Raw genomic sequence first — 27,997 nt, 5'->3', positions numbered from 1 at the left:
TATAGACCTGTAACCATATAACTACTTTCTGACATATCCAGTGAACCATTTATGTACTTTAGTAAACATTTGCAGTGACACTGGTAACACAGTATTTGTGCCATGTGTTCATGACATTTTTTATTTGGGGTTCGAGTTCACTAATAAAATGTATTTAAGATAACTGGAAAAAAGAAATTACAAAGTCCACCAGATATTGTTTTGACAACCGATTTATGACAGTATAGAAATCACTCCCACAAGCTACAGACTCATCATTATCATAATCACTCATCATTATCTGTTTCCAATACTGGAAATATGGACAAATACACAATATAAATGTTATGGAATTAATCATTTTAAGACACTGATAGCAAAGATCTCACAAAGCACTTTCCCGGTGCAATTTTTAAAAAAAGTGTTCATTTGGTAAAAATGCGAACTTTTTCACACGAGCCCTTGACAGCGAACATGATGACAGAATAAGGCGGCTGTAAATCCCTCATGAGAAACTGCAGTGTAACAGTTATGTGTAACGGGACAAAGTATAGATGGATGGTGCAAGATGACCTCAATGTCATTTCATAGAGTGAAATTTATATCAAAAATGTAAAAATATACATTAGGTAACCCACTATAAAATACAAATCTTTCCAGTTTAAAGCCATCAGTACATATATATTTAAAAAAAAAAAATCAAATTGATAAAAAAAAAAAAGTTGCAAATGATTTCTAAAAAAATGTTATGTGGGATCATAAAAGGGCTCTAACACGTGACATGTACGAAGGTTACTAAGTAACTACAATAATAAAACATTGAATTCAATGACCCCAAGGTTGTTTCAACTCTGTCCTGTGTCAGACACTCGATGTCACTGATTGTCAGGCTGGTTTTACAGTATGCGGCAGGTCCTGTTGTTGTTCTAACAGAAGACATTTCAATTTTAGTATAAATGTTAGTAGAAACTTTTACAAATATGGATACGCATATTATGACTCCTCCGCAGGCCGTCTCACACTCAACACACAAAACAAAAGCCTGTTCACACATGCACAAACATACATTTTTGACATGGTCCAGTTCTCGTTCATTGGCATCGTTCATTGTTAGTAGCTCATTATACATGTACAATATAATATAATATCTGCGTTATAATAACATGAGGAATAATAGCAGTAAATCTATATTTTACAGAATGGCTTGAATTTTTGTCTGCTGCCAATATCGTGATAGTTTATTTTTTTCCCGGATATTTCTTTGTAAGAATCTTTATAATAAAAATCTGTGTGTGTGATGTATGTGATCTGAAAAACCCTATAGGTTGCTGAATAGTTCGTTTTTCTTGGTCCAGTCCATCGGCGGGGCTCTCTTGTTGGAGCGTTTCTGGTGTGCGAGCTCTTTCACCTGCTGCAGCGTCAGGTTGAGAGCTGGGATGGCCTCTGCGATCACACCCTGAGGAATGAAAGACGGATGGAGACGGACGACAGAAACTTGAGCTGAGCAAGAACATGTTGCACATAAAAAGACTGTTGTTCAGCAGACAATGTTACAAATTACAAATACTGTGTTTAAATACAAATTTCAGGTGCTAGTACTTTTTTTTTCATCATCATCTCTTTTTGGTTATTTTTTTTCCTCTTTGTGGTTATTTTGTGTCTGTTGTTGGCCTTATAGGGTTTTTTCACTGGGGTCAATCTGTGTCTTAACTGAGCTCCGTGACTTTCAGACAAGAAGTATTATGACTTCCCTACAAAGAATTGCCCAGGGCCTCAGCTTTATTAACATATTTTCTACTTTACTTTATACTTGTTCTCCATTATTTAAAAAATAAATAAAATAAACATTGTATTTTTATTGAAAATATTATTCTTAAATAAAATTCTTGTAGTATTTTGACTCTGGCTGGAGACTGTGACATACCTCAGGTGGGGTGTGTGTGGTTGGGGTTGTGAGCGAGGTGTTGGATGAGGCGTTGGATGGAGAAGGACTCACTGACAGCGTTGAATCCCTCTGCGTGTCTTTCGTCCCACTGCCATTCACCTGGAAACAAAAACACTCGTCAGCCTCGCTTCATTGCTTTGTACTGGTTTTTTTTTAAATTGTTCAATATATTGACCGTCTTTTCTTCCTTTTATAGGGAAGCACACTACAGCAGGTGTGAATGTAAAATAATCTGTTTCCAGCCTCGGTGCACCACCAGTCTGCACCACATGGAGGCAGCCTTGGATTTAAGAAGTTCGGTGTGTTTTGAGCACAAATTTACTTAAAAGCTTCGGTGAAATGACAGTTTGGTTTCAAACACGTAATTGATTTTATTAAAGCCTGTTTACACTCCAACAATTCACTGAGGCATGTTGCTGATTTGCAAAAGAGAAAACATGTCTAAGTAATGAGAATATATTGTGTTTACTTTGTTAAATGATTTTGATTGATGATGATTTTCATTTTTCTTCATTGTATTAATATAATATGTTTAAAAGAAATCATGTTTTCTTTATTTGATCTAATACAGAACAGATGCTCCTTCATATTTTAGTATAGGCTTAATTCCTAAGTAAAGGATAAAGCACAAATACAGTAAACACATAAATGAATATGATAAAATAAAGAAATACATTTTATGGGATAGATTACAATAGTGTAAACAACTATTTATTTATGCATTTATTTTTCCCCACAGTTTGTTTTTCTGTATTTAGGACAAATAAGAATATCTTTAAATTAGGTTAAGTGTATAGGAATTTGCAGAAGAGTTCGGTTGTTAAAAACTTTTGCACTTTTTGAATATTAGCAGTGAGGCTGCTGACTGTGCAGAGCTCATTCCGCTATCGTGGGACCACTGAGCTGAAGAGCTTGGGTTTTTGTGCGTGTGGTGTGGGGGCCAGCATACACCACTCCTTGGCAGAGTGCAGTGGGTGGGACGGATTGCAGACCTGTATGAGGTAGTTTAGGTAGAACGATGTCATTAAGTGAAGCCACGTAGGAGGGAGTTAGAGCTTCAGACCTGATAAGGGCGACCACATCTAAACAGTGTGTGGTGTGTGTCCTCACTCTCAAACATGAGAGTGCTGCTGTACATTGGATCATTTGGAGGAGTTTGATTATGCGCGCGGTGCAGTAATCGAGATGGAATATGACCAGCGCCTGCGCGAGGAGAGAGGTTGCATATTTAGAAAGGTAGGTTCTGGCCTCCAGACAGAGGACAGTGCTCGGTGAAGCAGTTGGTCATCAGTGATGATCCCCAGATTTCTGCGTCCGTTCTTTACCAGCATCTGTTATGCATCAATATGTGGAGCATGTTGCTTCGCTGCTGCACATATAGTCCCAGGGGAATGGAAAGCCGGGGTCAGGCTTCACTTAGCATAACTGGCCAAATGCCCAAACAGAAGGCCGCAACACAGGGGTTTTCGTGCCGACCACTTTTGTGCTGTGGTGTTAAACAAGGCTGGTATTATTTTATCAGCACCGAGTTTACATAAAAGTCTAGCGTGTTCACGTGGAGTAGTCTTATGAGGCAGCTATCAGCTAAGAAGGCACAAGGCAAATGTCAGTAGACGTGCATTAAAGGGGGCTTTGTCCCAAACTATTTCTTGGCCGACAGCAGTAACTTCCCGAAGCCTCCGCCGTTTTCCTGACAAATGCTCGGAATCAGGAAATAGTTTGTTCAGTATGTAACCTCCTGTAACACAGTGAGTTATAATTTTTGAAACTGACAGAAAATATTGTTTTCCCTGTTTATTTCGTTCGCCCCGTGCTCACTGCTCAGAGGTCTTCAGCTCAGCCTTTGACCTCAGACCGCTCTTTCCCTTTTCATTTAGTCTGTGCACAGGTATGAAGACAACTTTAAAGCCTCAGGCCTGAATATTTTGCTCCAGTTCAAACTCGTGTGGATGCGCCTTTGCATCGATTTGCACCATCCCAAGCAAATTTATAGCCATTTTTCTCTGTCTACTGCCTTTGTATGTGGTCACATTGTGGGTAAAATGTGGTTGTGTTGTGAGATATGATACAGTATGTTGATTAGTGAGCTCCACGAGTCCTGCTACTCACATTCTTAGTAATCTCAGACAGAGCTAGACTTTGTGTCCCAAGTAGTTTCATTTCTAATTTGCAGACATGAGATTGATATCAGCCTTTACTTTTAGCCGCCTGAAGTATTCCTAAAGCCAGCAAGTGTGCGTACTTGCTTCTATGGTGAGTGGAGGCTGGTGTCTCTCGGATTATGCAGGATTAACACGAAGCTGCTACATTCTCAAGCTTCCAGCTTCAACTCAAGTCGAGCAGTTTGACAGTTTGTTTCTCGTTCTACACACACTCCCTGTCCTGGGTCCTTTCAAATAATGCAGAGTTACCGGAGCACAGCACGGGTGGGGTTTTCTGCTCAGCGCCACACAATGAACACTACAACACGGAGACAATCACAGGAAAGTCCGTTCAGTACACGTCTCTCTGATTAATAACTCACTCCAACGGCCTCCTAATTCTCCTACGTAGCAAGCCACACCAGAAAAAACACTTGCTTACTTCCAAACACTGTTCGACCTTGGCCTGGTGGGCAGTCAATGCTGAGCAGGAGTCTGAAATATTACAGCTCCGTCAGAAAGCAGAGACTCTCCAGATCCTAATTGAGCTCTGCCCCCATTTAAGTAGCATCATGTCTCCTTCTATGTGTGAGATACTTGCTGCTGGTGAATCTTACCTTCTCCTCCATTCCTCCATTGGTGAAGGGCTCTGGCAACGGACCTGTGGGCATGGAAATGATACGAGAATCAGTCATGGTCTCCAAAAAAAAAAAAAGAACGCTTTTTGCTGTCTGCCTGAACCTACTGAACAGCCCTTCGGTCCTGCACCATCAGAGCAGAGAGCTCCACTCAGCTAGATCAAGAGTCTATCTGCAGCTCACCTTTCATTCCACCAACACCGACTCTATTACATAGCACAGGTATGAGCAGACCATCTATTATTCACACATGGTTCATCTTCTGTGAGATGGTGCTCCTCCTGGTCCCCCATCTTCCAGTGAATCTACCTGTCAGATGGCTACAGTGTGACGGCATTTTTGAAAGCAGACCTTGTTTTTGAGAGTTGGTGGCTGCACACAAGCATCATCGCAGTTTGACACACCACGTACCTTCCATCTGTCTGATCGTCTGCACAGCCAGAGAGGGCTTTTAGCTGCTTTAGTAGATATCCTTAAAGTTAGCCTCCAAGTCAGGTATTTTTCTGTGTGTGTGTGTGTGTCCCTGACTCCAAAAGAGAAGCCTATGCAAGCCTGAGAGGCCACTCAGAGTGAGCACCTTAGAAACCAAACAAAGGTGCTTGTTGGCTGGGGTGTAGAGACAGAGGCTGTGCTGTGTGTGTGTGTGTGTGTGTGTGTGTGTGTGTGTTGAAGGTACGAGTCACGTAAGCCAGTGCCCAGTGTGAAGTGCAGGCAGTTACCTGGGAAACCCCTCACAGGAATTTCTCCCCTGTAGTGCTTTATTATTTTTCATCATGGACTGAAACACTGCAGCGTTCAATAGCCCAGGAAGTTAAAAAAACATCTGCATCTTGATCAGTTTTGCCCGGCAACAGTTCGCTGCATTAAATCGCAGAGCAGAGGTCACAGAGTATCACCTGCATGCTTACTGATAGAGCTAACTGGATACTAGCAGTACATTTGCTATCGTACTTGAGCATTTTCGTGTTGTGCTACTATTTACTTCACAATAATTTACTGTCCTGTAGACACGTAGCTTCTGGCCACTTTTCATGTCAATCTCTCGAATGTAATTGCTTTAAATGTACGATAAACCACTGGTGAACTTGAAGCCGTGTTTTAAATAGATGCTCAAGGCCCAAAGATAAAAAATATTTTTGTTAGTATGCAAAGAAATTTAAGACCAAATCGCAGCAATAAGTTGATCAATCCATTGGTCCATTGAGAGAAAATTCATCAGTAATTACTTTGCTAAATAAATATTCTTCATATTGAGCAAAAATGGCAAATATTGGAAAACTATAAAAAGTATGTAGCTTCGCCTCCAGCGGCTACAGCAGTAAGATGATACTTACACATGAATGCATGATTTGATCTAATATCATTTATAATACATTGTTTTATATACTATACTTCTGCATCCCAACCCAATGCTCTACCACTGACACTCACAGTGCCCCCTATATTATTCATTATCTGAGATTAACTGGCCAAAAACCCAAACCATCAACACTAACACTACCTGCACAGCCAGATAATGTTAGTGGCCAACCTCAGAACACACATACCACCTGCCTGAATATCACATGGAAAATAAAGCACTAAACTGTACTAGAGCTCCCTCTGCAGGCTTTAGTGGCTCCACCCCCAAGACCCCGTGTAATGTCAGGTCTGTTGAGCAACCGGCTCCTGGGATGTCCACACCTCTTTATAAAGAGAAGGAGGCTATATATAATCTCTGCTTTCGGTCAGTGAAGGTTCGACAAGGCCGGTGGAGGCCACATGATGCGGCTGAAACAATAAGTTGCCATTTTGTTGGTCTTACTGTGTTTTGTGTGAAACTATCCAATTGTTTTGGGGGTGTGCGCGAAAGGTGTTTGCTTTAGCTTTTACACATTACAAAACAATATTAACTCAGTCCGATCTGATCTATTTAGGTTTAAAAGGTCTCTGTAGGACATCGACACAAGGTGGAGGCGGTGGGGGGGCTGGGCAGGAAGCCTCTTAGAGTCTCAGTCTGTCTGTGTTTCTTGGCAGGAAAAAGAAAACAGGATACAGTTAGAGGAGGAAAGCTGGAGAAAGAAAAGCAGGGGCAAGAGATTGTGCGGCAGACTTTAATCTGCAGTGCAGCTCCTGACAGTGAACCTGGCGTGAAACGTTGCGGGGTAATTGTCTCAATTCACTCAACTCTTGACAGACAAGTGCAGTTAAAGAGTGACTTGCTCTGGCATGTCGGGATCGTGAAATTGCATGCGTGTCCTCTCACCAGTCACGTGGTCTAAGGTGGGCGTCACGCGGCACTTCTTGAAGAAGGCGTCTGTCTCGGGGTCCACCACCAGAAGCCGGGTCTCATTTTCACCGGCTTTAATTGCAGCGACTACTTCGGAGTGGCTCTTCTCCTCCACTGACACGCCGTTCACCTGAGGATGACAACAAGAACAAGACATTATTTTACATTATTTCACACTTGTACCATGAGTGAGAATCCTTCTGCTATTGTTTTTTTTTGGGGGGGGGGGGCTTCTATGTTTTTTTTCCACACTGACCTGAACTCTTTTATCAAAATGTCTTTTTCAATATTATCACGCTGTCTACCAAAGACTCAAGGACAGGAAATCCTGTGTCCACATACAAACACACACTCACACAATCTTCCACTCACTAACAACCAAATTTACTAAAGTTGTATTTAATACATTTGTGCTACTTCACTGTGTGACACAACTTTATGACGACTCAGCAGGCCCCACATGTCAGGTGGCTCCCTCTGGGACAAGGTAACCATGGGAAAGCATGTGAGAAATGTCTCTAAGACTGTGTGTTTAGGTCACAGGGTGGACCTGCACGTCTAAAGCCAGTCCCACAGAGGAAGCTGGACAATAACTGCACGGCCAGTAACAGCAGTAACAATAGCTGTCCGCTCCCCACAAAGGGCCCTTCTCCTCAGGGGGCGTTTTGTGGCTGTCTGGGGCCCTTCTCAGGGACTTGAAAAACCCTCACAAGACTCAAATACAGACCCCAAATCTTCAAGCCTCTTAATGACTCTGCACTGATCTTTCTTCTTCATTTACATCTGTGTGTTTTCTGTAAAGTCAGTCACGCGATCAGCTGCAAAATGTCACTAATTGGTGTTTGGAAGCAGCAAAGCTCGACGCTCCTAATTAGTGGACATGCAGCCACTTTGGTTTGTCTACGTTTAAAAGAAAAAAAACACTTCACTGAATGAGTCAGAGATCTTCATTGTGCTGACTAAATCACTGTTGTAGTATAATTAGTTGTATGGAGCGTATGCACATTACCTTGTGGTTGTGAAATCTACAAAGAGTGCAATGGAATACAGATGTGTAAACGCTGTGGCAGACTGGAAAGTCCCAGAAAAACAACATTTTTCACTGTCTTTTCCAAAGTTATCAAACGTAGCAATCTTAAAGAAAATGTGCTGCTTCTCATTGTAACTGCCCGTTTACTTCAGGAGTTTTCCCATGTGAACACACACGTCCTTGTATTGACCAGTCTACTCGGCAAAAATACAAAGTTGGCAGAGCAGGTACCAGAGCAGCTAAGAAGCTGATTATTCCAGCGTGAGGCCGCTCACAGCGACAGTTACACCCACATCCCCTGGGGGATTTAAGACCCCACACAGCAGCTGTTACTTTATATCACATTCCTCTGAGAACTGGGAAAAGAACCCGCCACTTCTGAGTTTTCAGCAGACCTTTATGAAGAAAGCCTCATCAACAACTCCGCCCAAATATACTTAATAAATATGCTATTATTTTAGTTTTTTAGTTTAACTGCAACTTAGTTCTTGCCAAAAGTAATTTCTTTCCGCTTAATGGAATAAACTGCCTCATTTAATCAGAGAACCACTTAATATCACTGCCAAAATATTTAAAGTTGGTTGCGTTTCACAACCTATTTCTCAGTTAGTGTCTTGTTGATTTGCATTTAAATTAGTATTATCTTGATTATTGTTTTGATGGACTCAATTGGTTCAAGTCTGTTACGTACTCATGGTTTATTCCAATTTGGCGGATGTACATTTGTGTTTCTCAGATGGATGTGGTGATAGATACCTTTTTGTGTAATGTTTTTAGGAATGATTTTGAGCAGCCGCTGTTGTAAAAGCTAACGGGGATCCTAAAAGTACAAACAATCTACCTGTAAATGTGATTACTAAAGTATTTGACGCTGTACTGCGTTACTTTTAATTCCGTTATACGACAGTAGAAATAAGCCAAAACGCTTATTGTTTAGTTTTTCTCTCGGGCTGCTGGTTGAGGCCTGAATACAGGACACCATTCTTCGTCTTCTGAAAAAAAAAAAAAAAATCACTTCAGGCTGAATGGAGCGGAAGTATGGCAGACTAATCAGGACACGCTATTTTTGGGTGAATCAGTTACTTCTCAAGCACTTTAACTTCAAATTATAAAAGTTCAAGTTAAAAACGAAATTCCCTTGACACTGCCCGGGATTTATCGAGATGCAACTGAAATCTAAAGTAAAAACATCTTGTCCCTTATTGGACACCGTACTGCCTTACAGCCCTGCATGGTCCTGCAGTACTTTGACCTCAGTAGTACCTGTACTATCCTGTCCTTGGAGAGCAGGCCTGCCCTTTCTGCTGGAGAGTCCTCATCCACGGCTCTGATGTACTGGCCCGGCCGCGCCCGCTCGCTGTGCAGGTTGAAGCCGTATCCGTTAGGCCCTCGCTGGATCACGCACAGACGTGGCCGCAGTTCAGTGCACACCTCCTGCCACAGAAGACAAAACAGGTATGTTAGTAAACGGTGCGTGTAATTCGAGTACATGCCAGGGTTTTATGTTGTAAAATACTCCACCATGGGTGTTTGCTCAGGAAGAACTAGAGGCACAAATATTACAGACAGCTCCAGGGAGTCGTTAACCATGAATATAAAGCCGAGGCCGAACATGCAGGTGGCCGCTGCATGCTGATGTGTTTTTAACAATCCTAAGTAAACTGAAGCTACAGATTGGTCCCAACTAAACTCCAGCTTCTGACCAGGAAGGAAGAGGGTCTTGGAGGCATTTGATTGGAGGGCTGCGGAGAAGGTTTGTGCAGAATTTGGGGAGGAGGTCGACGGGGAGTTTTAAAGGAAGGGACCGGTTCCGGTCTGGTCGGCAGCCCCGCATGCTCCAGGCTCCGTGGAGGACAATGGAAGGTGGGCGTTGACCTCTGACCGGCTCCCCTTGCCCTGTCCCATCCAGTCCCAATTCTGGATGGCAGGAAGAATTAGAGCTGTATTGTCATCCAGGAAAAAACTCCAGCTTAGTCCCAGAGCCTCCCTTCCTCTGTATGGATGAAGCAGTTTCTTTATTTAGCCGAGGGACCTTTAGTGGCTTTGTCATCAAAGACAGCGCAGAGAAATACAGGAGAGCACAGGATAATCTCCTGGTCAGGCTAATCTTTGTCACCGTGACTAAATCTGACCTGACACTCCCTCCACAACAGCAGCGAGCTCCCGCCCTCTGTCAACTGTTAACTTAAAGACAATGAACCAACTCTTCAAATAAGTCAGAGTGAATGACTCTTTTTATTCAGAAAACGCTGGCATGGGGTATGATTGATTACTTTTACTTAAGAATACATATAATATCATTGGACATCGGACATATAATATCATAACTGAGAAAGTCTGACTCAACATAGTCTCTCTCGAACAAACTGGCACCAGCAATGACTGATTGTCACTTCACCGGATTATGTAAGCCGATTGTTCTAAGCCAACACCCACCACTCCCATCTCTGCCAAGAATGAACGTCTCTCTTTCTCCCAACAATAAGACTTTTCTCATGGATCACGCTTTGTCCTATGTCCAGGAATAATTCACACGTATTTCCAATTAAACCTTTTAGAAATAAGGAAACAGAATGTGTTAATACCGATGTGAACGCCCACACAAAGTTGACAGGAAGTTCAGAACCTGTGTGTTCATGCTTTACTTTAATGTGTCAGTCCTGTGCTGACCTTGCAATCGCGTCAGACAAACAGCCTAAATCAGCTGCTGTGATGTTATGTCATGTGTTTGAAGCAGCTCTTTGCCACATGGAGACACATAGCTCAGTTAAAATAAAATGAATTACACAAAGGTCATGATCTGGCCTTGGCCATTTTGTCATGTTCCGCCAGCTTCACTTCCTGTCCCAGACTTTTATTTTGTCGCCACTCTTTCCTGTTCTCTCGTGATCTCAGGCACATCAGACGCCTCATCGGTGCTGATTAGTTTCACCTGTTCCCCTCCCTATTTAGACCCAGATCTCCCCATAGTTTGCTGCCAGTGCCTGAATATTGTTTGTGGACTATTGTTCCCACCCTGTCTCCTAGTTCCGTTTCTGTGTGCACATTTTTGATTTGCAGGTAGTTTCTGTTCCTAGTTCTTTAGGTATGTGTGCATTTTTGATGCTTCTTAATTTTTCCAAATTTGAGTTTGTTCTAAGTTTTTAGTTTTTCCATTCAGGTTCATGTTAACCTCCTGATTTTGTACCTTACCCATCTGCAACTCTGCTAGTTTTTGTCCTTGTTGGAGCGACTTTGTCAGTCTTACCTTGTCTTTTCTTTCCCTTTTGTATTTATAAAGTTTTTCTTGCCACACTTCCCCCTCATCTTGTTCCAAGATGTGCACTTGGGTCCACCCTTGAAATGTACTAACATCATTACGCAACTGATGACCTTTCTATTTTTAACAATGTCACACTGTATGCTCCAAGTCGGTGAAGTGCAATTGCTCTGAAGACTGTGGACAATGTTATGCCAATTAGCACTAATCTCAAAGAGACTGTCCTTAATTCTTGGGGGTTCTTGGGCTTTTTTTTTTTTTTGTCATAGTCTGTCTTTGTTTAATTAAACTTGTCTGATGGTGCTGGATGAAAAGTGAAGACCATTACTGTGAACAATGGCTCAAATGTCATAGATATCCATCCAGTTAAGATATTTCATCCTGGACCAAACTAATCACCTGTGTCTCAAAAGGGCTGCAAGCCAGATTTATGGACAACTTCCTTATTACATCACCAGCTGATCCTCGTTGGATATGGGCAAGTAAAGACGTATTTTTAAAAAGGCAAGTTAATGGCACTTAACACATTTAATCAAAACTTGGCCCGTTGTTTTGGTAGCTAGTGAGCCACCAACTTCACATAAATTCAAAAATGCAAAGGATTGTGGGACATGCTGTGAGGGATCCACTGTTGGAGCCCTTTTTGCGAGGTAGCTTTCAGGGAAGAGTAGACCGCATTCATTGCATTCAGCCTTTTAAAGGGGGCAGCCTAGTCGCAAACACACCAGGTCTACAAAAGACACCGCTATAGACTGACTGACAGACCAATTGCCATCCCTGTAGAGCCATGATGCCATCAGGGCTAAAACAAAATGGGTAAACTGCCACACGCTGCCTCGGAATGGCTGATTTGATGAGGCCGTTCCCATTTGATGCACATTGACCATCCTCTGTTCCTGATGACTGCTCAACAACTGCAGCCTCATCTTACTGGAAACTGATTATGTAAAATGGCTGTCTTTGATTGCTAGTCCTTCACCTTCTGAAGTGCTACTCCCAAACTTCTAGTACAGACACATTCTTTATGCCAACGACAAAGAAACAAAAAAAAGCACAGACTAAACCATAACCTGCAGTATTTCATAGCTTTTCATTTAGCAAGTATTTAACTGCTGTGGAGCCTGAATTAAACATTTCTTATAACGGATTTCCCTCCTCTAAATGCCTGAAATGAACAAACACTGCTCTTTTACTTTAGCTGTGTGATGGCAGTCCAGTTCCCATCACGAATGAAATTACAAGGTGTTAATCCAAAACCAAGGCACATGTAAGTACTTTAGGACCTCTTAAAACCGAAATATTAGAGGACACCGTAACGGTAAAACACAACCTACACTTCCTAATTACTCAGGGAAACAACCAGTTTTGTAGATCTGGTTGTATGTAGAGGAAGACTTGTGTGGAAATAGCCTGGAGGGTAAAAGAATCTCCACACGTGTCTGAAAACTATGGAATCTGCTGAACACACATACGACATGAGGGGAAGCAAGGACCCACTGCTTCTCAAAAGTGTGTGTGTGTGTGTGTGTGTGTGTAGGCTTGTGTTTCTGTTTTCATGTTGCTAGTATTTCTTGTTAAACCGCAACAAATACACCGTAGTTCCCCTTAACGCTACAACCTAACAACAGTCACAGAACGACCTGTAGATATACTGAAACATATCAGCCATCAACAAAACATCCGAGGGACGTTCTGTAATTTACAAATTGTTACAACTCCTCCACATACCGTCAACGGAGGATTGTGACGAAAAATGATAAACTGAATGACATTATCTATTGTTGAATAATATGCACAGCTAATTTTGCCCAATTTACACTGAAAACACAACTAAATATTCATTTTGGACAGAGTTAGCCGTGGCCCAAGGTCAGCTTGAGTTTGGAACACTTGTGTACTTCCTCACACGAGCCCTAAAAGCTCAGTGAGTACACTATATGTAAAAAAGCGCTGTGGAAATACTCAACTTCCTATTGTAAAATGACATAAGCAGAACATTATGTTACCTGTCTAAACATTCTGTTCTCGCATTTTATTTTATGTCTTATCACTTTAGGTCACATACTGCAGCTGGGGTGCAAATGGGCCAATACTGGGCACTGGCCCAGAGGCCTAATGTGAAGTGACGATGCTATATGCCCAAAAAGAGATGAAAAAGCAGCAAAAAGGTTTGCAAAAAAAAAAAAAAAAAATACTGTAAAAAGAGACAAAAGGAAAGGAGCAAAAAATGATCTTACAAAATGAGCAAAATGACCTAAGGTTTAGAAAGAGAGATGAAACGTGACGAGACCAAAACGATGCACAAAATAAGCTAAAAGGAAACAAATGAGCAAAACGAGACGCAAAACAACCAAACAAATACACAGAATTATTACTAAAGATGTGACAGCTTCATTTGTAGTTGATTTGTTTGTCTTTTAGGTGGTGGGTCCTATACTGTGGATCGGGGACCTTTTTACCTGCCCATTTTGTCATGACCCGTCTACAACTGAGGCCTACTATTGTGTGAACAGTTCCTCCCAGCCCAGAAATACAGCCTTTTAACATGGACACACTTTCTATGTGACACGAACTTTCCCTTTGAGGGGGGGAAGTGTTGAACAGGAACTGTTGACGCATCTTCCCTTAAAAAGCTTCCCTCTGTTCTGGCTCAACATCCGGACATGAAAGAGCAATCAAAATACAAACACGCCCAAACATATGCACAAAAATACATGTGCACACATTTGTACCGTGTTGGAAGAAACTTTTAATCTCAAATAAAATGTTTGTTTCAAATAAAGAAAACTAACTGACTTGTGGATGAACTCCCAAATATAACAACAACAATGACATTTAGACTCATCCTAAACCAGAAAAAAAAAAAAAAAAAAAAAAGAATGTTAATGAAAGCTTACTGATTTTTACCTTGGCCTGCAAGTAATGTTTCCACAGAGAAATTCTTCTGATGCGGAAGGAAAAGAAATGAAAGAAAAAGTGAGTTAAGTTATGATGCACAGAGCCAGACAAGACGACGGGGCTTGTAGAAGATACAGATGGGACTATGTGACTATTAATCTATTACTAATATCAGAAAGTAAAGAATAGAATGTCACACAGATTCAAGTTTTGCCGTTTTTATTCACCAACAAACAGGCCCCCAAAACAGATTTTATTGAATTTACACAATAATGTAATGAAAAAACTATTTTTGTCCAGTAACAGGCTTGTATTTGGTGGACCAATCGAATAATCCAGCTGGTTAAGCACCAATGCAATTCACAGTGTGTTCAGTCGCTTAAGTTTGTCAGAGACCACAAAGTCTAATGGAACCAAGTGTGTGTCATAACCCATCTCTCCAAGGAAAACATGGGCTGATAATGGCTACAACCATTACACAAATACAAAAACAACACCTGAAGGACGATGAATGGAGCAATAAGGATGCTGCACTCTCATTTGCTGCTCGGAGATGAGTCCATTCAGCCGCATTTCTTTAACCAGGAAAAACCTGCATTCCTGGTGCCCTGGTCTGGTGGGTGTTGCTGACGTGTCCTGCAAGCAGCCCTTGAGTTTTGCAGGGCCATTAGGTGTAAACTGACTGTACTACATTGAATAGAAAATCAGAGTGCAACTATGAGTCAGTGCAAAGACTTTGCCTCTTGGACTGGTTTCCTTTCTAACAGATTTTCCTTCCATTTTTCATTTTTATGGCTGTTCAAATGCAAAAACAAATTTTGTGCGACACACTGTAGCAAATCAAAGCAGTAAGTGCCACAATCCAACATGAGTATTGATGATTTGTTCTGATCTTCTGCAGCACAGATTCTGATGCACTGACCATGTCACAGTGTATCATGAACCCATGATGTACTGTAAGTTGTACTGTGATTCAAAAGCTCCAAAACACGGATCTAACTCATGGTAACACTTTGTGTGTGTTCAACTGACTTTTGCTTTTTAACTGGTCCACAGACGTTAATATTCAATAAACTGTAGACATTTTTACTGACAAACTAATTTAGCAAGATACAACATTGAGTAAGAAATAACCCCACTTTCGTTCATGTAGAAAGTACCTTAGCTCAATTCGTTCCCACAAAGGCAAAACTATTGCAGCAACTTGAGCGTCTGCAGCTCTTTAACTGCATCCTCTACTGAGTGTTTAAGTGTAGTTTCTATCTCTACTGTGCAGACTTTGGCAAGTAAAAATCAGCAGGTGCTTTGAATAGCAATCACTCCGGCACAAGAGCGTGGCCCGTTTCACTATTCCCAAAACACATTTCTGAGTCACAGTGCCGTCGCACAAACTCACTTCATCTGCTGCGCCAGCACAGTTTGTCATTGTGCTTCCAAGATTCCGACTGTTACCGAGTTTTGCAGCAACTGTATTTCTAGGTTTAGTGAGGCACAATTCAACTTGCATGCAAACCTGACACGTCTGCTGTAAGTCAAATCCCAGCGTCTTGCTATTGACTTTACTCCCGTGATGCCAACACGATACAGCAAATTTCAAAATGTCAAATAGAACAATTTCTAGCTGAGTGTTTTTTAAAACACATATTTGGGTTTTTTGTAACCAAAGGAAATGGAGGTTGAATTTTTATGGTGCAAGTGACAATGGCAACGGCACATAATACTGACAAAAGAAACCAATATTCAAACTGGACTAAGGGTCTACAGCCCTGCTAACAGCTCTGTGATGGAAGAAAGTTGTCTGCTAAAAAAAATAAAAATAAAAAACATTAATGGCCACTTTGCATGGGTATAATTTGAAGTGTGTGTAATAATGTTGAGTGGCTGCTGTTTTGTTGCAGATTTGTGCACATGAATTTAAGAAAACAGTGCTGATGTTACTCAGGTAATGATGGCATGTTTAATGTGTAACATAATAAAATGAAATCCAAAGTACAGTGGAGGCCATTTGTTTGGTCTTTATAGGTGCTGTAGGAGGAGGCAATCGACCTGATTTACATTATAATTGCTTTAACAGAACGCAGGCAGACAGCGTCACGGTTCCTGCCTCGGGGGTCCCACTGACTCATTTGCATCCTCTAAGCCCTTCAAAGAGTATTTAAAAGCAACCAACTACCTTCTTAATCACCTGCCATCACGTTTATCACCCTCTGACTCAGCCGCCGGTGATTACAATCGGCCAGGCTTTTGTGCTGATTCAGTTCGATGGAGGCGTGTCGGTCGCTGCGAGCGATGTGGTCTCTGTCGTGGAAGGAGCCGAGTGTGTGCGTGTGTGCGAGAGAGAAATGCCAGAGGCGGCAGCTCTGCCACTCAGCCTCCCATTTGCTTCATACCTTCCCCATGCTCAGCCAGAGTGCCAATGTGTAACTACAAGCCTTGGTAAAGGAGCTCACATTTAGTGCTATTACTGTGCTCGTGTCATTCCTGCAGAGCTCGTGGGCTTTTTGTTAGACATGCCCAGGGAAAAAAGACTACATGAATACATTTTTACGGCGTCTGCTGATTATGCTAAAGTGTCACACTCAGCTTAGATTTGCATGCACAAATGTCATCTCAAGCGTCCTCTCTTTCATGTCTGTCTCCGTCTTCCTCGTACTTCATCACCCCCCCCCCGGTGCTGTAATAAGAAGAGGGCAGCTATCCCGTGAGTTTGGCCTCTTTGATCAGCACAAAGAAAAACCTCCAGAACGACAACCTGCCAGGCACTGTGGTTACTCAGTGACATGACAAAGCGTTGGCCTCACTCTCCTTGTGATTGTCATGTGTTGTTTTTAGTGGAGATTAACAGCGTCAAGGACGGACTTGTTAAATGTTTGATGCAAACCTGGTTCCTTTTTAACCACCACAGGACATGTTTTGTCCTCTTGCCTGTACAGAGCACACCACTTTCCCAGGGAGGACAGAGGTGTTGGGTTTCAAGCTGGACCGCTGAACCAGCTGCAAAGCAGGCTGAGAGGGGGGGGGGACAAAGAGCCCTACTGTCCCCCATTCCATTTGAGGATGGGACAAACTGGCTCTAAAAAGCCATCAGAGAAAAAGCTTCTGCTGACGGTTCATCACAGCCGAGGAATATAAACACAGATAAGACCAAATGAATCTGTCACGATAAGCAGAAAAACACCTGATCGAGATTGCTGAAAATTACCCAGCTTCTCGTGCCTTTTCTCAAGAGTCCTGTGCAAGGTGCCCCACCCTGCAGCTTTTAAAATCATGACGATTCTCACCCTGTTTCTTACTAAAAGGAGTCAACAAGTTTTATCTGCTTAGCCAGTCTTCCTGTCCCTGACCCTCCTCCCTCCCTTACAGGCCTGAACCATGCATCAGCACGACAACTTCCAGTTCCTCTCTGGCTCATCTTACCGCGCTAATGGGTGTCTCATGTAAGAAAGTGCATTTAGCATTTAGAGACAGAAGGGACGTTGAGATACTTAAAACACGCAGGGGATCAAGTCTCACAAAGCGTCAGAACGTCTTTGTTATTTTAAAGGTAAAATGACAACACGCTGAGCATTAGTTGCCTTGATTGTGCGCTTTATGAGCAGCTGGAGGAAACAAATGTCGGTGAGGAATGGAGGTGCAAGAAGGCGAGAATAAGTCCTGGCCCTGCACTTGAAATACACTTTGCTGCTGCGTTTCATTATTTAACATACTCTCAGCCTCTCAAATCTTGTTTCTTATGTGATGGATGGGGGACCGCTACATGCATGTAGTTGCATTTCCATTCACTAACATGCTGATACTTAGATGTTTCCCCATGTTCATCATCTTCCTTTAACGTGTTAGGTGTTACCATGAGTTAGCGCCAAACACACAGCAGAGCAGAGGCTGATGAGGATAGTTTTGTAGTCCATCTATTCATCCATCTTTTGTAAGACTGTGGCAGCAGGCTAAGCGATTTCCATTTTCTCCGGGAGAAGTGGGCACTTAGGTCAGATGAGATATACACTCTCATCAACTTGCAACCCTTTTTACCAGTCTAACCTGGTTCCTACTTACTACCAGCTGTGTGAGTCTAGAATGTCTGCAGAGGAAGGAACCCTGGAGGCCTCCTGATCAGATGCCTGGTTCCCTCTGACGTGAAGAAACAAGCTCTCGTAAGACGTCCAAACTCCCTGCTGTATCACGAGCAGTAATCCCGGCCATTCTACTCATTTTAGCCACTATTACACCCACTGTCATTCTCTCATTCTTACTTAGTTCTTATTGGCGTAATGTAAATTCATTTTCTGGCTTGGCGGTGCCCCTTTCATGGTCTTTCTGTCTTGTACGAAAGGAAGGGAGGTGGACAGGGGAGGGGGGGTCAGTCTATTTAAGGCCAACAGCGAATCATTTCCTTGTCTGCCTCCCACCCCCCCCCGGGCAGGGCGCGGCCCTCCGGCGCATTGTCCGGCCAGGGTGGTGAACCTTCACTCGAATGGGGAGGGAAAAGGAATGTGGCACTATGGAGCCTCCATCCAGGATCCCATGGGACCCAATCACCAGCAACGCTGACACCCACCCACCCACACACAGAGGGTTCAGGTTCCACCCCTGACCTAGGCCACGGTAGTCTTGGCCTTGGGGGTGGGACAGTGGTGCTATTGTTTGTTCTGACGTCACTGAGAGAGAAAAAGAGTGCTGTGAAGATGACATCAAATATTATACTGCTGCCATTAATTATGTGTTGCACCCTTAATCGATAAAACCATTATAATGTCTTCATGTGATGTGGTTGCAGCTACTGTCTTTACTCCCGTTGCCTCCGGCAGCTCAGCCTTTTGCCGTTTTATGTCTGACATTTAAACAACACGCAGTATATGACCTTGAGTTTGTTTAAAAGGGTGATTCTGGGGGCATCCTGCAGGCCAAGGGGCTTCAAGACGTTGACCACGAGTGTGGTCATGGACCTTTGCCGCATACCACCTCCTCGCTTCTCTTTCCCCATATTTCCTAGAATTTCACTTTCCGCTGTCTAAGTACAAAAGGCTCATAAAACCCAAACAAACTACACGACATATTAAGTCCACGTTAAGTTTTGCAGAATGTTTCAGGAAATAGAAAACATTTTAGTGACAACATTATAGCGAAAACACTATATTTTACTTGTTAATTGGTAATATCGTGTTTAGTTTATAGAATTCCAAAAAATTTGCAACACTTCCTAATATTACCATGCTTGGCATATCATTTTAGGATCTTTTAGCGCTACATAATACACTGCGTATTTTCGAGGATATTAGAAGAGCTATTTTTTTATTGCTTGTGACTGCCCTGCAAAACCCTGCATGTGTGGTAGTATTGATGTTATCTCGGGCAATGTTATATGATAGTATTGTACGGGAAATTTCACTGTGATTCCCACCCATTATACACACACACACACATACACACTTCTGTTAATGCCACAGTGTGGGGAGGCAACTACAATATTAAACACACGCAGATACAGCAACTATTCCCTGAAGTTTATCAAATATATTGGGAATAATGAAGCTGTTTTAAATAAGAAATTGGGATTTTGCTCATGGCAACATTGCAGTTTAGCTTAAATAGTACGTATTTCTAATTCATGCATTACAGGCCAGAATAATGCATTAATTAATTCTAATTAATAATTAATTACTTCTTTGTCCTTTGATTGTTTTGTAATAGATTACCATTTGAACAGGTATGCTGGATGCTGGCAAATAAATAAAAAAAAATTTCACTATTTTTTTTACTGACAAAATAATCTATCAATTATTCTTTTTCTTGTTCTAAATAACTTCTTCAGACTAAAGGCTGAGGCAAAATCTCTGATGGCAAACAAACCGTCGTCATCTCACTTCCCCAGTCAATCCCGTCACCCAGCTCGTACTTGTTGGCCATAACCACTTGGGTTTACACTCACAGGCTCTGATAAACAAACCGAGCATAAGGAAACATGTTATGAATGCACTAATATTAGAGTGGACACACAGTGAACCCTCCGCCCTGCCTTGTCATGTTGTTGACAATTTCGCCTGAAAGACACAGGCCAACAATCAACAAAAGGCAGGGGAGCAAAGGGCGATTTCCAAACGTTATCACACGCACATGCACACGGATATGCACGTGCACACGAGTGTGGAAACACCCACAAAAAACAAATACATGAAGCAGCACATGCCCAAATGTACGTGCAGACGTCAGATGACAGTATGTGGTCAGAATGAGTAAGGATGAATATACAGTATGAGCCGTCACACAAACACAGTAACATGCACTGTGCTTTCCAACACAATGGCTACAGTGATGAACAGCAGACAATCAGCTGTTTGCTTTGAGCCGTGCATTTTATTATGCCGTATATCTTCTTTTCATTGCAGGCATTTAGCTGCCATTATTCCTCAGATGCACAGTGATGATGAGGTCGTTTGTTTCACCTTTAAACTGGGGTTTACTGTCCTACTATAAACGGCTGTACAGTGGGCCCCTCACTGCAGGTTGAGAAAGGGGGGATTAGAAGAGAATCGAGACAATGAGAGGTGGAGGAATCTTCCACAAATAACAATGACAGGAAAACAGCACAAATGACCTGCAGTCTTGTGCTGAAGCTTGTACTCCTGTAGACAGCAGCAGGAAGTCAGGAACACACTGTGGCCATCCTGGCGAGTTAGGTGTGGCCATCTGCTTCTAATGCATGACAAATAATCATCAAACACGGGTGTTCCTGCTATTAACACAATGACAAAAAAAGATTTCATCACATATCAGCGAATAAGGGCCGGAGGAAAGTTAAAGGTGAACATCAATCCTGCTGAATAAATGTGACAATGCACAGACGGCGACATGAAATGAAGCAGATGTTGCTTTCTGATAAATTGAACACAGATACAGCAAACCCAACTGCAGGATTAATGCATGAGGGTTATAGCCTTGAAAAGGGAGTTTGGGGTCTGCTTCAACTGGAGTGTAACAGTGAGATATCATCAGCCAATAAAAAAGAAATTAAATAGTTAACCTAGTGCAACAGAGGTAATACAGTGGAGATTATACAAATGGAAACTGAATCCTCCCACACAACAGCTTGTGGATGATTTGTTTAGGGAAAACACGTTGCCCCATGCAGTTACAGGACTGCGCCTTCTATGTAAAAGCCTGTGAAAAGAGCCAAGCAAGCAAAGGCTTTGAGCTCTTCGCTTTTGTGTAACTGTGCAGATTAGAGGCTCAGACTAGAGGAGGCAAGCGACAAATCAAGATTCACATAAAAAGTCTCCTCCGTGTCTCATTTCAAGCTTCTATGACAGATACGATTTCTATCACACACACACACACACACACACACACACACACACACAGTCTTAGAAACACGTACTGGATCTCATCTAGCCACAGTCAATTTCATCTGTCACACACTCTCCTGTAATTAGGGTTTAAAGACAGGCTTATGGAAGCAGCGGGCAGTCATGAAGGAAGACTCCCAAAAAACTTCTCACCGTGAGTGAAGCACAGAAGAAAACTTAAGAACAGTGATGAAACACAGTGTCTGAAGAATAAAGTTTAACAGCTGTTTTTTTTTTTTTATGAAGACCTTCGCAAAACCTTCGCATATAAAATAAAACAGTTCTATCACCCTTTTCGTTATATGCGCAATATGATGAATTAAAATGTCTCGTTTTGTCTGACCACCAGTTCCAAACCCACAGATATTTAATTTACAATGAAATAAACCAAAACCTTTTAGGGATTTCAGGTGCTTTCCTTAAAAAAAAAAAAAAAAAAGTCCCAAAAGGTTTTTCAAAACAGTATTCAGGTGCACATATGAACACTGAAACACTATTTCATGCTTGTAAGAGGCTTCTGTAGTCAAATCCAGTGCATGACTGGTGACTGAATAAAGTGACTTTGACTGGAACCTCTCAAAAAAAAGGTTCCTAACAGTCCTGCGTATGAATGTCGACCCTCCATAAACTGACCTCTGTTTTGGACGATCACAGCGACCAACACACACAGTCACACACATCTTTTTTCAGCCATGGTTCGGGTTTGGCTCGGAAGTTGTTCTGCAACTCCGCTCGGCCACACGGCAGGCTTCTGGCAAGCTGGCCAATCGCAACAGAGGGGGACCTGGGCTGGTGTTAAAGAGACATGAGCTAAAGTGAAGGCCCGTCATAAGAAAAATAATCCTCGTGTGGAACTGTCGAGCAAGTCAGGCAAAATGAATTTAGTAGATCGACTTAATACACAAAAACGTAAAAATCAGTGGCTTCTCCCTTCAGGGGTTGCCACGGTGACATGAGAGCTGCGTGTTGATTCAGCATGAGTTTTCACACCGGATTCTTTTCCTGCAGCAACCCTCCCATTTTATCCGGGCTCGGGAACAAGGTGGCCGGGATTTGAACCCACTGCCTTGGCATCCCAACCCCCTGCTCTACCACTGAGCCGTCAGGCCCCCGAAACATAAAAGCCTAACATTATGCATCACATAGCCTCTTTAATGCGACTAAGCCGAAAGGTTGATGCATTACTTTGTCTTCAGATTAACTTACTGAGGGAGGACTGTGGCTTTTGTCCCTCATTGCTACAGGACCAGTGTGAGCATGAGGATTCCAGGAAGCAAAATCTAATGTTTCAAGACTTTAAAAACTGTGAAATGTTGTACTATAATTCCGCCCAGATGTAATACAAGGATCCCAAAAACAGAAAAGACACGAATGTTAACTCTTTCTCTGGATTTAGAACATAAGCTGAAAGAGAGCAATCACTGCTCCTCGTCCCCACTCGACAACTGCAGAGTACAGATTTTACTGTCCGCCTGGTAAACCAGACCACGACCTTTGGAACGGATGATGTGTTTTTGTGTGTTTTGTTCCACGGTGACGACAGCGGCTCCTATTTTCTTCCTGTGCTGCGCTCCCGTTGTTTGACCTTCATCGCTGCTCATCCATTTTTCGCACCTCCTCTGCACTGTCTCACTCACACCTACATCCTCACACATACGTATATACGCTCCACATGGATTGGGCACGCATCACTAGCATAACCATGGCAACCAACAGCAAAGCTGGCCAGCTTCCGGGGAGGGCGTTGCTCCTTGAACCCTCTCTTGTGTTGCTTTGAAGAAGAAGACTAAGGCAGTCGGCGTTCGGATGAACCGGTGTCGCGTGGCTTTACGTGAGTGTGAGTCAGTGTGTTTGTGTGTGTGTGTGGCTTGGGCACAGGAATGCTGTACAGGATGTTGGGAGAAAATTCCAGAAACAGTGGAATTAATGCAAAACACACCCTGAGGTCCCTCTGACTGCATCACGGAGACGCTGCAGACTCTAAACTGCATCCCACGAGTCCAATTTACGCTCTCACACACTCTAGTGTGTCTTCAGTCCCTGTTTAACTTCTTCAGCCTGTATAATCTCACTGTCCCTACTGGGCCCACTGCTTAATATGATTCATGGAGGGATTTATGCTCCATACGACAAACTCAGGGGGCCTGTTGAAAATGAAAATCCAAGTGGTGAAAATGAGTTTGTTAGGAGCCTGCAATTGTTTGTTTCAACGCCACTTCCCTGTGGTGTTGCGTGCCAGTGTGAATTGCACATCCCCAGCTCCATTAGGCCATCTGTGGAGAGTATCGAGAGTAAACACAGGAACAATCGCTGTATATTCCCAGGACAAACAACAAAAACCTCAAGTGCTGTGCACGAGTGTGGGCCTGACTCCTAAAGGTCCTGCATGTACTGGCCAAGTGAAAGCTGCCATTGCAGAGTTATTACGAAAAGACTGTGCTGCACGCAGCAGAGCTTCAGCGATGGCAATGTTACAATTCAGTCACAGGTGATGTACTTACTTCATGTTGTCAGTCAGTGTGCAGACATTAGTGTCTGTTAAATAAAAGAATAAAAAATGTCTTGAATAACTATTAACCAATAAAAAAAATACTTAATCAACCATTTTTTATGTTTCAGAAAAAAAAGCTTTGAAAATTTGAATATTTCCAGCTTTCAGTCTTTTATTACATTTTATTCACATCTTCTGGGTTTAAGACTGTTGGTCAGACATTTGAAGGAGATTTTATGGACCAAACATATATACCTGCTACAATAACCATAACTGCTAAATGCAGCTCTAATGTCTACGGCTGCTCAGCTACTAGTCAAACAAGTGCTCAGTGCTTTTAGTTCAATCTTTGACAGAAATTATTCAGTTTCTTTTTTAAATTATGGATTAATCCTCTTTTCTGTGCTTTTTCCTTGTCTTCATATCACTTCAAATTTAATATCTTTGTAGAAAGCTTTAGAAATATGTTTATTCTCTGGCCTATGTATAGTGATAACAGTTGCTATGATAAATATGAAGCTATAACCCTAATTACTGTATATTATTGTTTTCTTTTACTGTTTACTGTGCTGACATTTATCAAACTTGTATTATATACATGGCTCATATAGACAGGTGGATTAAATTCAATTAATTTATATTTATAGTAATTCCTTTTTTTTTCAGCTACAGTGATTTATTATTATATTCAAATATTGTGTGTATAGTTGAATGGTTTAATATGCCACCTTGGTTAGAAGTAATTGTAGTTCCTACCCGCCCAGGGTTACTGGGGTTGTAGAGAGGAGCGTGTTTACAGAGTCAGAAAAATGAAATCAGAAAAATTTTGATGAAATGTTTGAGCAGGTTGTTTGCTTCCATCTTAAGTAAGTATTGGTGTCTTTCACCTCTATCAAATCAGATGGGGACAGCACATGGACGCTGTTGGATACTGTTGGCATGCTGTTAGACAAGCGCAAGACAGAGTGTGCTGAGTCATATAAGGGGGGGGGGGGGTATGGGGGTATGGCTGCACATTATGATCCTTTCCCCCACCTCACTCCCACCTACAGTACGACAAGAGACAAGACAGAAACAGCCTCCGGGGTAAACATCGAGGATGCAGCAGCGAGGGGCACAGATGTTCCAGACTGGAGGGAACCTCTTCTCCTCGTGTGCTTGTTATGAACCCTGGCCCCCAGCCACACACACACACACACACACACACACACACACACACACACACACACACAGAGAGACAAAACAACAAGTGGCCACTGCAACCACAATATTTTACAGACAAAGATCAAAGGTGGAAAAACATCCATTCGGTGGAATTAATTTAGTACATAAAAAGACACTAAAGCATTTCCTGCTGTTGGTTGTCGGGGGTTTAGCAATGTCACATAGTTTATTATGTTTGTTATTAGGATACAGCACTGGGTCTGTTCTGCTTAAAAACTAAATCAGATCTTTGAGTGAGACGCAGTTTGAGGTTTACAGTCTCCCAGCTAAAGGGTGGGTCGTGGTCTGGTGTGGTCTGTTTTAGGATCCCGAAGCTGAACCGGGTTGTTTGTCCTCTCACCCCCAACAAATGTCCAGCCAGCTGACCCTGCCCACAAACACCCGGCAGCCAGAGGCATGTGGGTGCAGCCACGGATGGATTTACTTCACGGGCCTACTGGGCACAGGCCCCTGGGCCACAGACATACACATAAACACACAAAGAACCAATAAAACTGACACAAAATAGAGAAAGAAACTGACATCAAGTGGCCACAAACATATAAGAATATTAAACAGACCCAAAAGCAAAATAAGTCCCTACAGTCTAAAAAGACCTGAATAAAAGGGTGGGCCTTCACCTGTCTGTGCCCTTTGGGTGCAGCTGCCCCTACGCTCCTGTTACAGATCAGATCCATAGCTGGTCGGGGGGAGATTCTCCCCTTAGACTCACCTTCTCATTACTGATGCTCAGCTTCTTCTCGACGTGTTGGTGGATTTCTCCGTTACTGTCCGGGACCGGCGTGCTCTCCCTGGGCGTCCCCTCCTCCTCCTCCTCCTCCTCCTCCTCGTCCCGCTCTGCGTGCCTCTCATCCCCGTTCCCCGTTTCTTCTACCTTCCTATCCTCCTGCACAACCACCACCGCCTCCTTGTCCTCGTCCTCCTCCTGCTTCTTCTTCTCCTCCTCCTCCTCCTCGTCGAAAGGTAACGGGACACCGTCGGTCACATACTCCTTCAGGCACTTCAAGTTGTGTTTCTTCAGCAGCTGCTCCGTGTCCGGGTCCACCACTATGAGCTCCAGCCGGCCCACGGTGGCTCGTATCCGCGACACGACCTGCTGGTGGCTCTCGTTCTCCACGTCGTCCCCGTTGACGAACACCAGGCGGTCCCCTGCGCGGAGCCCCGAGCTTTCTGCCGGGCTGTCGGGCTCCACTAAACGGATAAACTGCCCCGTCTTACCTTTCTCCCCGTGGAGGTGGAAGCCGTAGCCGTTGTCCCCCTTGTCCAGGGTGCACAGCCGGGGGCGCAGATACTGGCTTTTGCTCGGCATGTTCGGTTTAGGTCGCATTCACTCCGCCGCTTCTGCTGCTGCTCAACCTGTTGCTCGTCCACAGTGGAAATGACTAGAAGACCCGCTCAGGATGCTGCTGAGGAGTGGGGTGGGGGGTGGGGGTGGGGGGTGAATGAGTGGTACCCCTGAAAAAACCTCTCAACCCCCGCCCTCTTGGGGAGAGTAGTCCGTGGGAAACTGTGCTGCTCTTGGTCCTCTTTCGCCCTCGGCAGCAGGTTCTGGTCTGATCGAAGCTGCGCTGAATCCTGCTGATCCCACAGAGTCCTGCGCGCACACGAGAGGCCCTGACCTGAGGCTGTTGACACTCACGCAGCACTCGATCCGTCGCTTTCGGCGTGGCGACAAAAGTAGAACTAGCCACTCAGGAAGAGGGAGGTGCGTTCATGGAACAGCCCAGCTGACTGGTTTATGCAAACCGGGGACTGTCCAGGGAAATGGATGATTAACTAGGCAAGGTTTGGATTAAACCAACATGAGTCACCATTTGCGTTTCATGACTTTGAGGGGTCTGTTTTATACGTCATAGTTTTATTTTGACCATTTATGCATCATCTGTATTTTTTACTGCCCAGGTCTTTGGCAACTTCCTGCACACACACAAGTATTTTCCCCCCTTTTAATCCGGTCACTCTTCCGTTCTGAGGTGGTACTGTACTGAAGTAAATGTATTTTTTTTTTAGCAAAGCACTTTTATTTGAGTATAGTTTGTGTACTTCTCACACAGAATATTACGTAATACTGTGACTTTATTCAGTTCTACTCCGTAGCACACAATGGGGGATTATAGGGCAATGTCCCAAACAAATTAGTTAACCATCTTGTGACATATGCATAACTGAATAATTTCAGTTATTACGCTCAGACCTGGACCAGTCTCTACCCGTAGCACACAAATGCACTCTCATGATCATCAAATCATGATTAGCGCATCTGTGTGTAAGCATCTACATCCATTATGTTTTCCAGTAATTTATTCAGGTTTTTTGTTTAACCCATGCATAGTTCCACTGAAGCACTATGCATTGGCCACTCAACCCAGACCCTTTCTGAGTGACATCCCTGTGTAAATAGAGTCTGGCAGGAAGCTGCTGGAACAAAAAAAAAAAAAAAAAAATCAAGGCAGGATTCTACGTTTTTGGCTAAGAATGCTTCCTGGCCCGATAAGAGGACAGAGCCAGGAACTCTTGACAACACTCTCTTCCATCTGGTTATTTAAAGATACCTCAGCGTCAGTGGCGATAGCCACAGTACGCTGAACCGAGCTGGGAGTCTACGCTGCAAATGGGAAACGATCCAAAGTAATAAAAATGAGTTTCTCACGGTAAAGGAGAGGAAACACTGGCACTGTGGTGTCTCTACAGCATGACTCACAAATGTGAGTGGGAGAGGAGGCAAGCTGCATTCAGGTGCACAGCTTGGCACAGCGAATCAGGAATGTCCCCTCATGTATAGA

At 43.1% G+C, this 27,997-nt stretch overlaps 1 protein-coding gene across 2 annotated transcripts; it reads right to left on the bottom strand.

Moving 5' to 3' along the window:
• Positions 1-196: 196 nt before the first annotated feature.
• On the bottom strand, positions 197-26,890 carry nherf1b (NHERF family PDZ scaffold protein 1b). 2 transcript variants are annotated; one of them, XM_067478529.1, is made up of 8 exons: positions 25,927-26,890; positions 20,752-20,849; positions 14,169-14,205; positions 9,266-9,436; positions 6,949-7,102; positions 4,683-4,726; positions 1,904-2,023; positions 197-1,435 (listed from the first exon to the last, which is right to left on the bottom strand). In XM_067478529.1, the coding sequence occupies exons 1-8, from the start codon at positions 26,539-26,541 to the stop codon at positions 1,298-1,300; spliced, it is 1,377 nt and encodes a 458-aa protein (XP_067334630.1). In that variant the 5' UTR covers positions 26,542-26,890; the 3' UTR covers positions 197-1,297. The 2 variants fall into 2 exon arrangements, with proteins under 2 accessions (XP_067334630.1, XP_067334631.1); XM_067478530.1 differs by lacking the exons at positions 14,169-14,205; positions 20,752-20,849 and having other exon boundaries at positions 25,927-26,886.
• Positions 26,891-27,997: the final 1,107 nt, after the last annotated feature.

The sequence above is a fragment of the Channa argus genome, chromosome 15 (assembly GCF_033026475.1).
Source record: "Channa argus isolate prfri chromosome 15, Channa argus male v1.0, whole genome shotgun sequence".
Taxonomy (NCBI): Eukaryota; Metazoa; Chordata; class Actinopteri; order Anabantiformes; family Channidae; genus Channa; species Channa argus.
Note: the sequence above shows the minus strand (reverse complement) of the source record. Positions and strands in the feature narration are given on the sequence as shown.

Coding starts and splice junctions, on each gene's coding strand:
- nherf1b (XM_067478529.1), bottom strand. CDS start 26,541: ATGCGACCTAAACCGAACATGCCGAGCAAAAGCCAGTATCTGCGCCCC. Junction 20,850..25,926: donor TGAGCATCAGTAATGAGAAG/GTGAGTCTAAGG, acceptor GTCATGCATTAG/AAGCAGATGGCCACACCTAA. Junction 7,103..9,265: donor CCAAGGACAGGATAGTACAG/GTACTACTGAGG, acceptor TGTCATCCTCAG/GTGAACGGCGTGTCAGTGGA.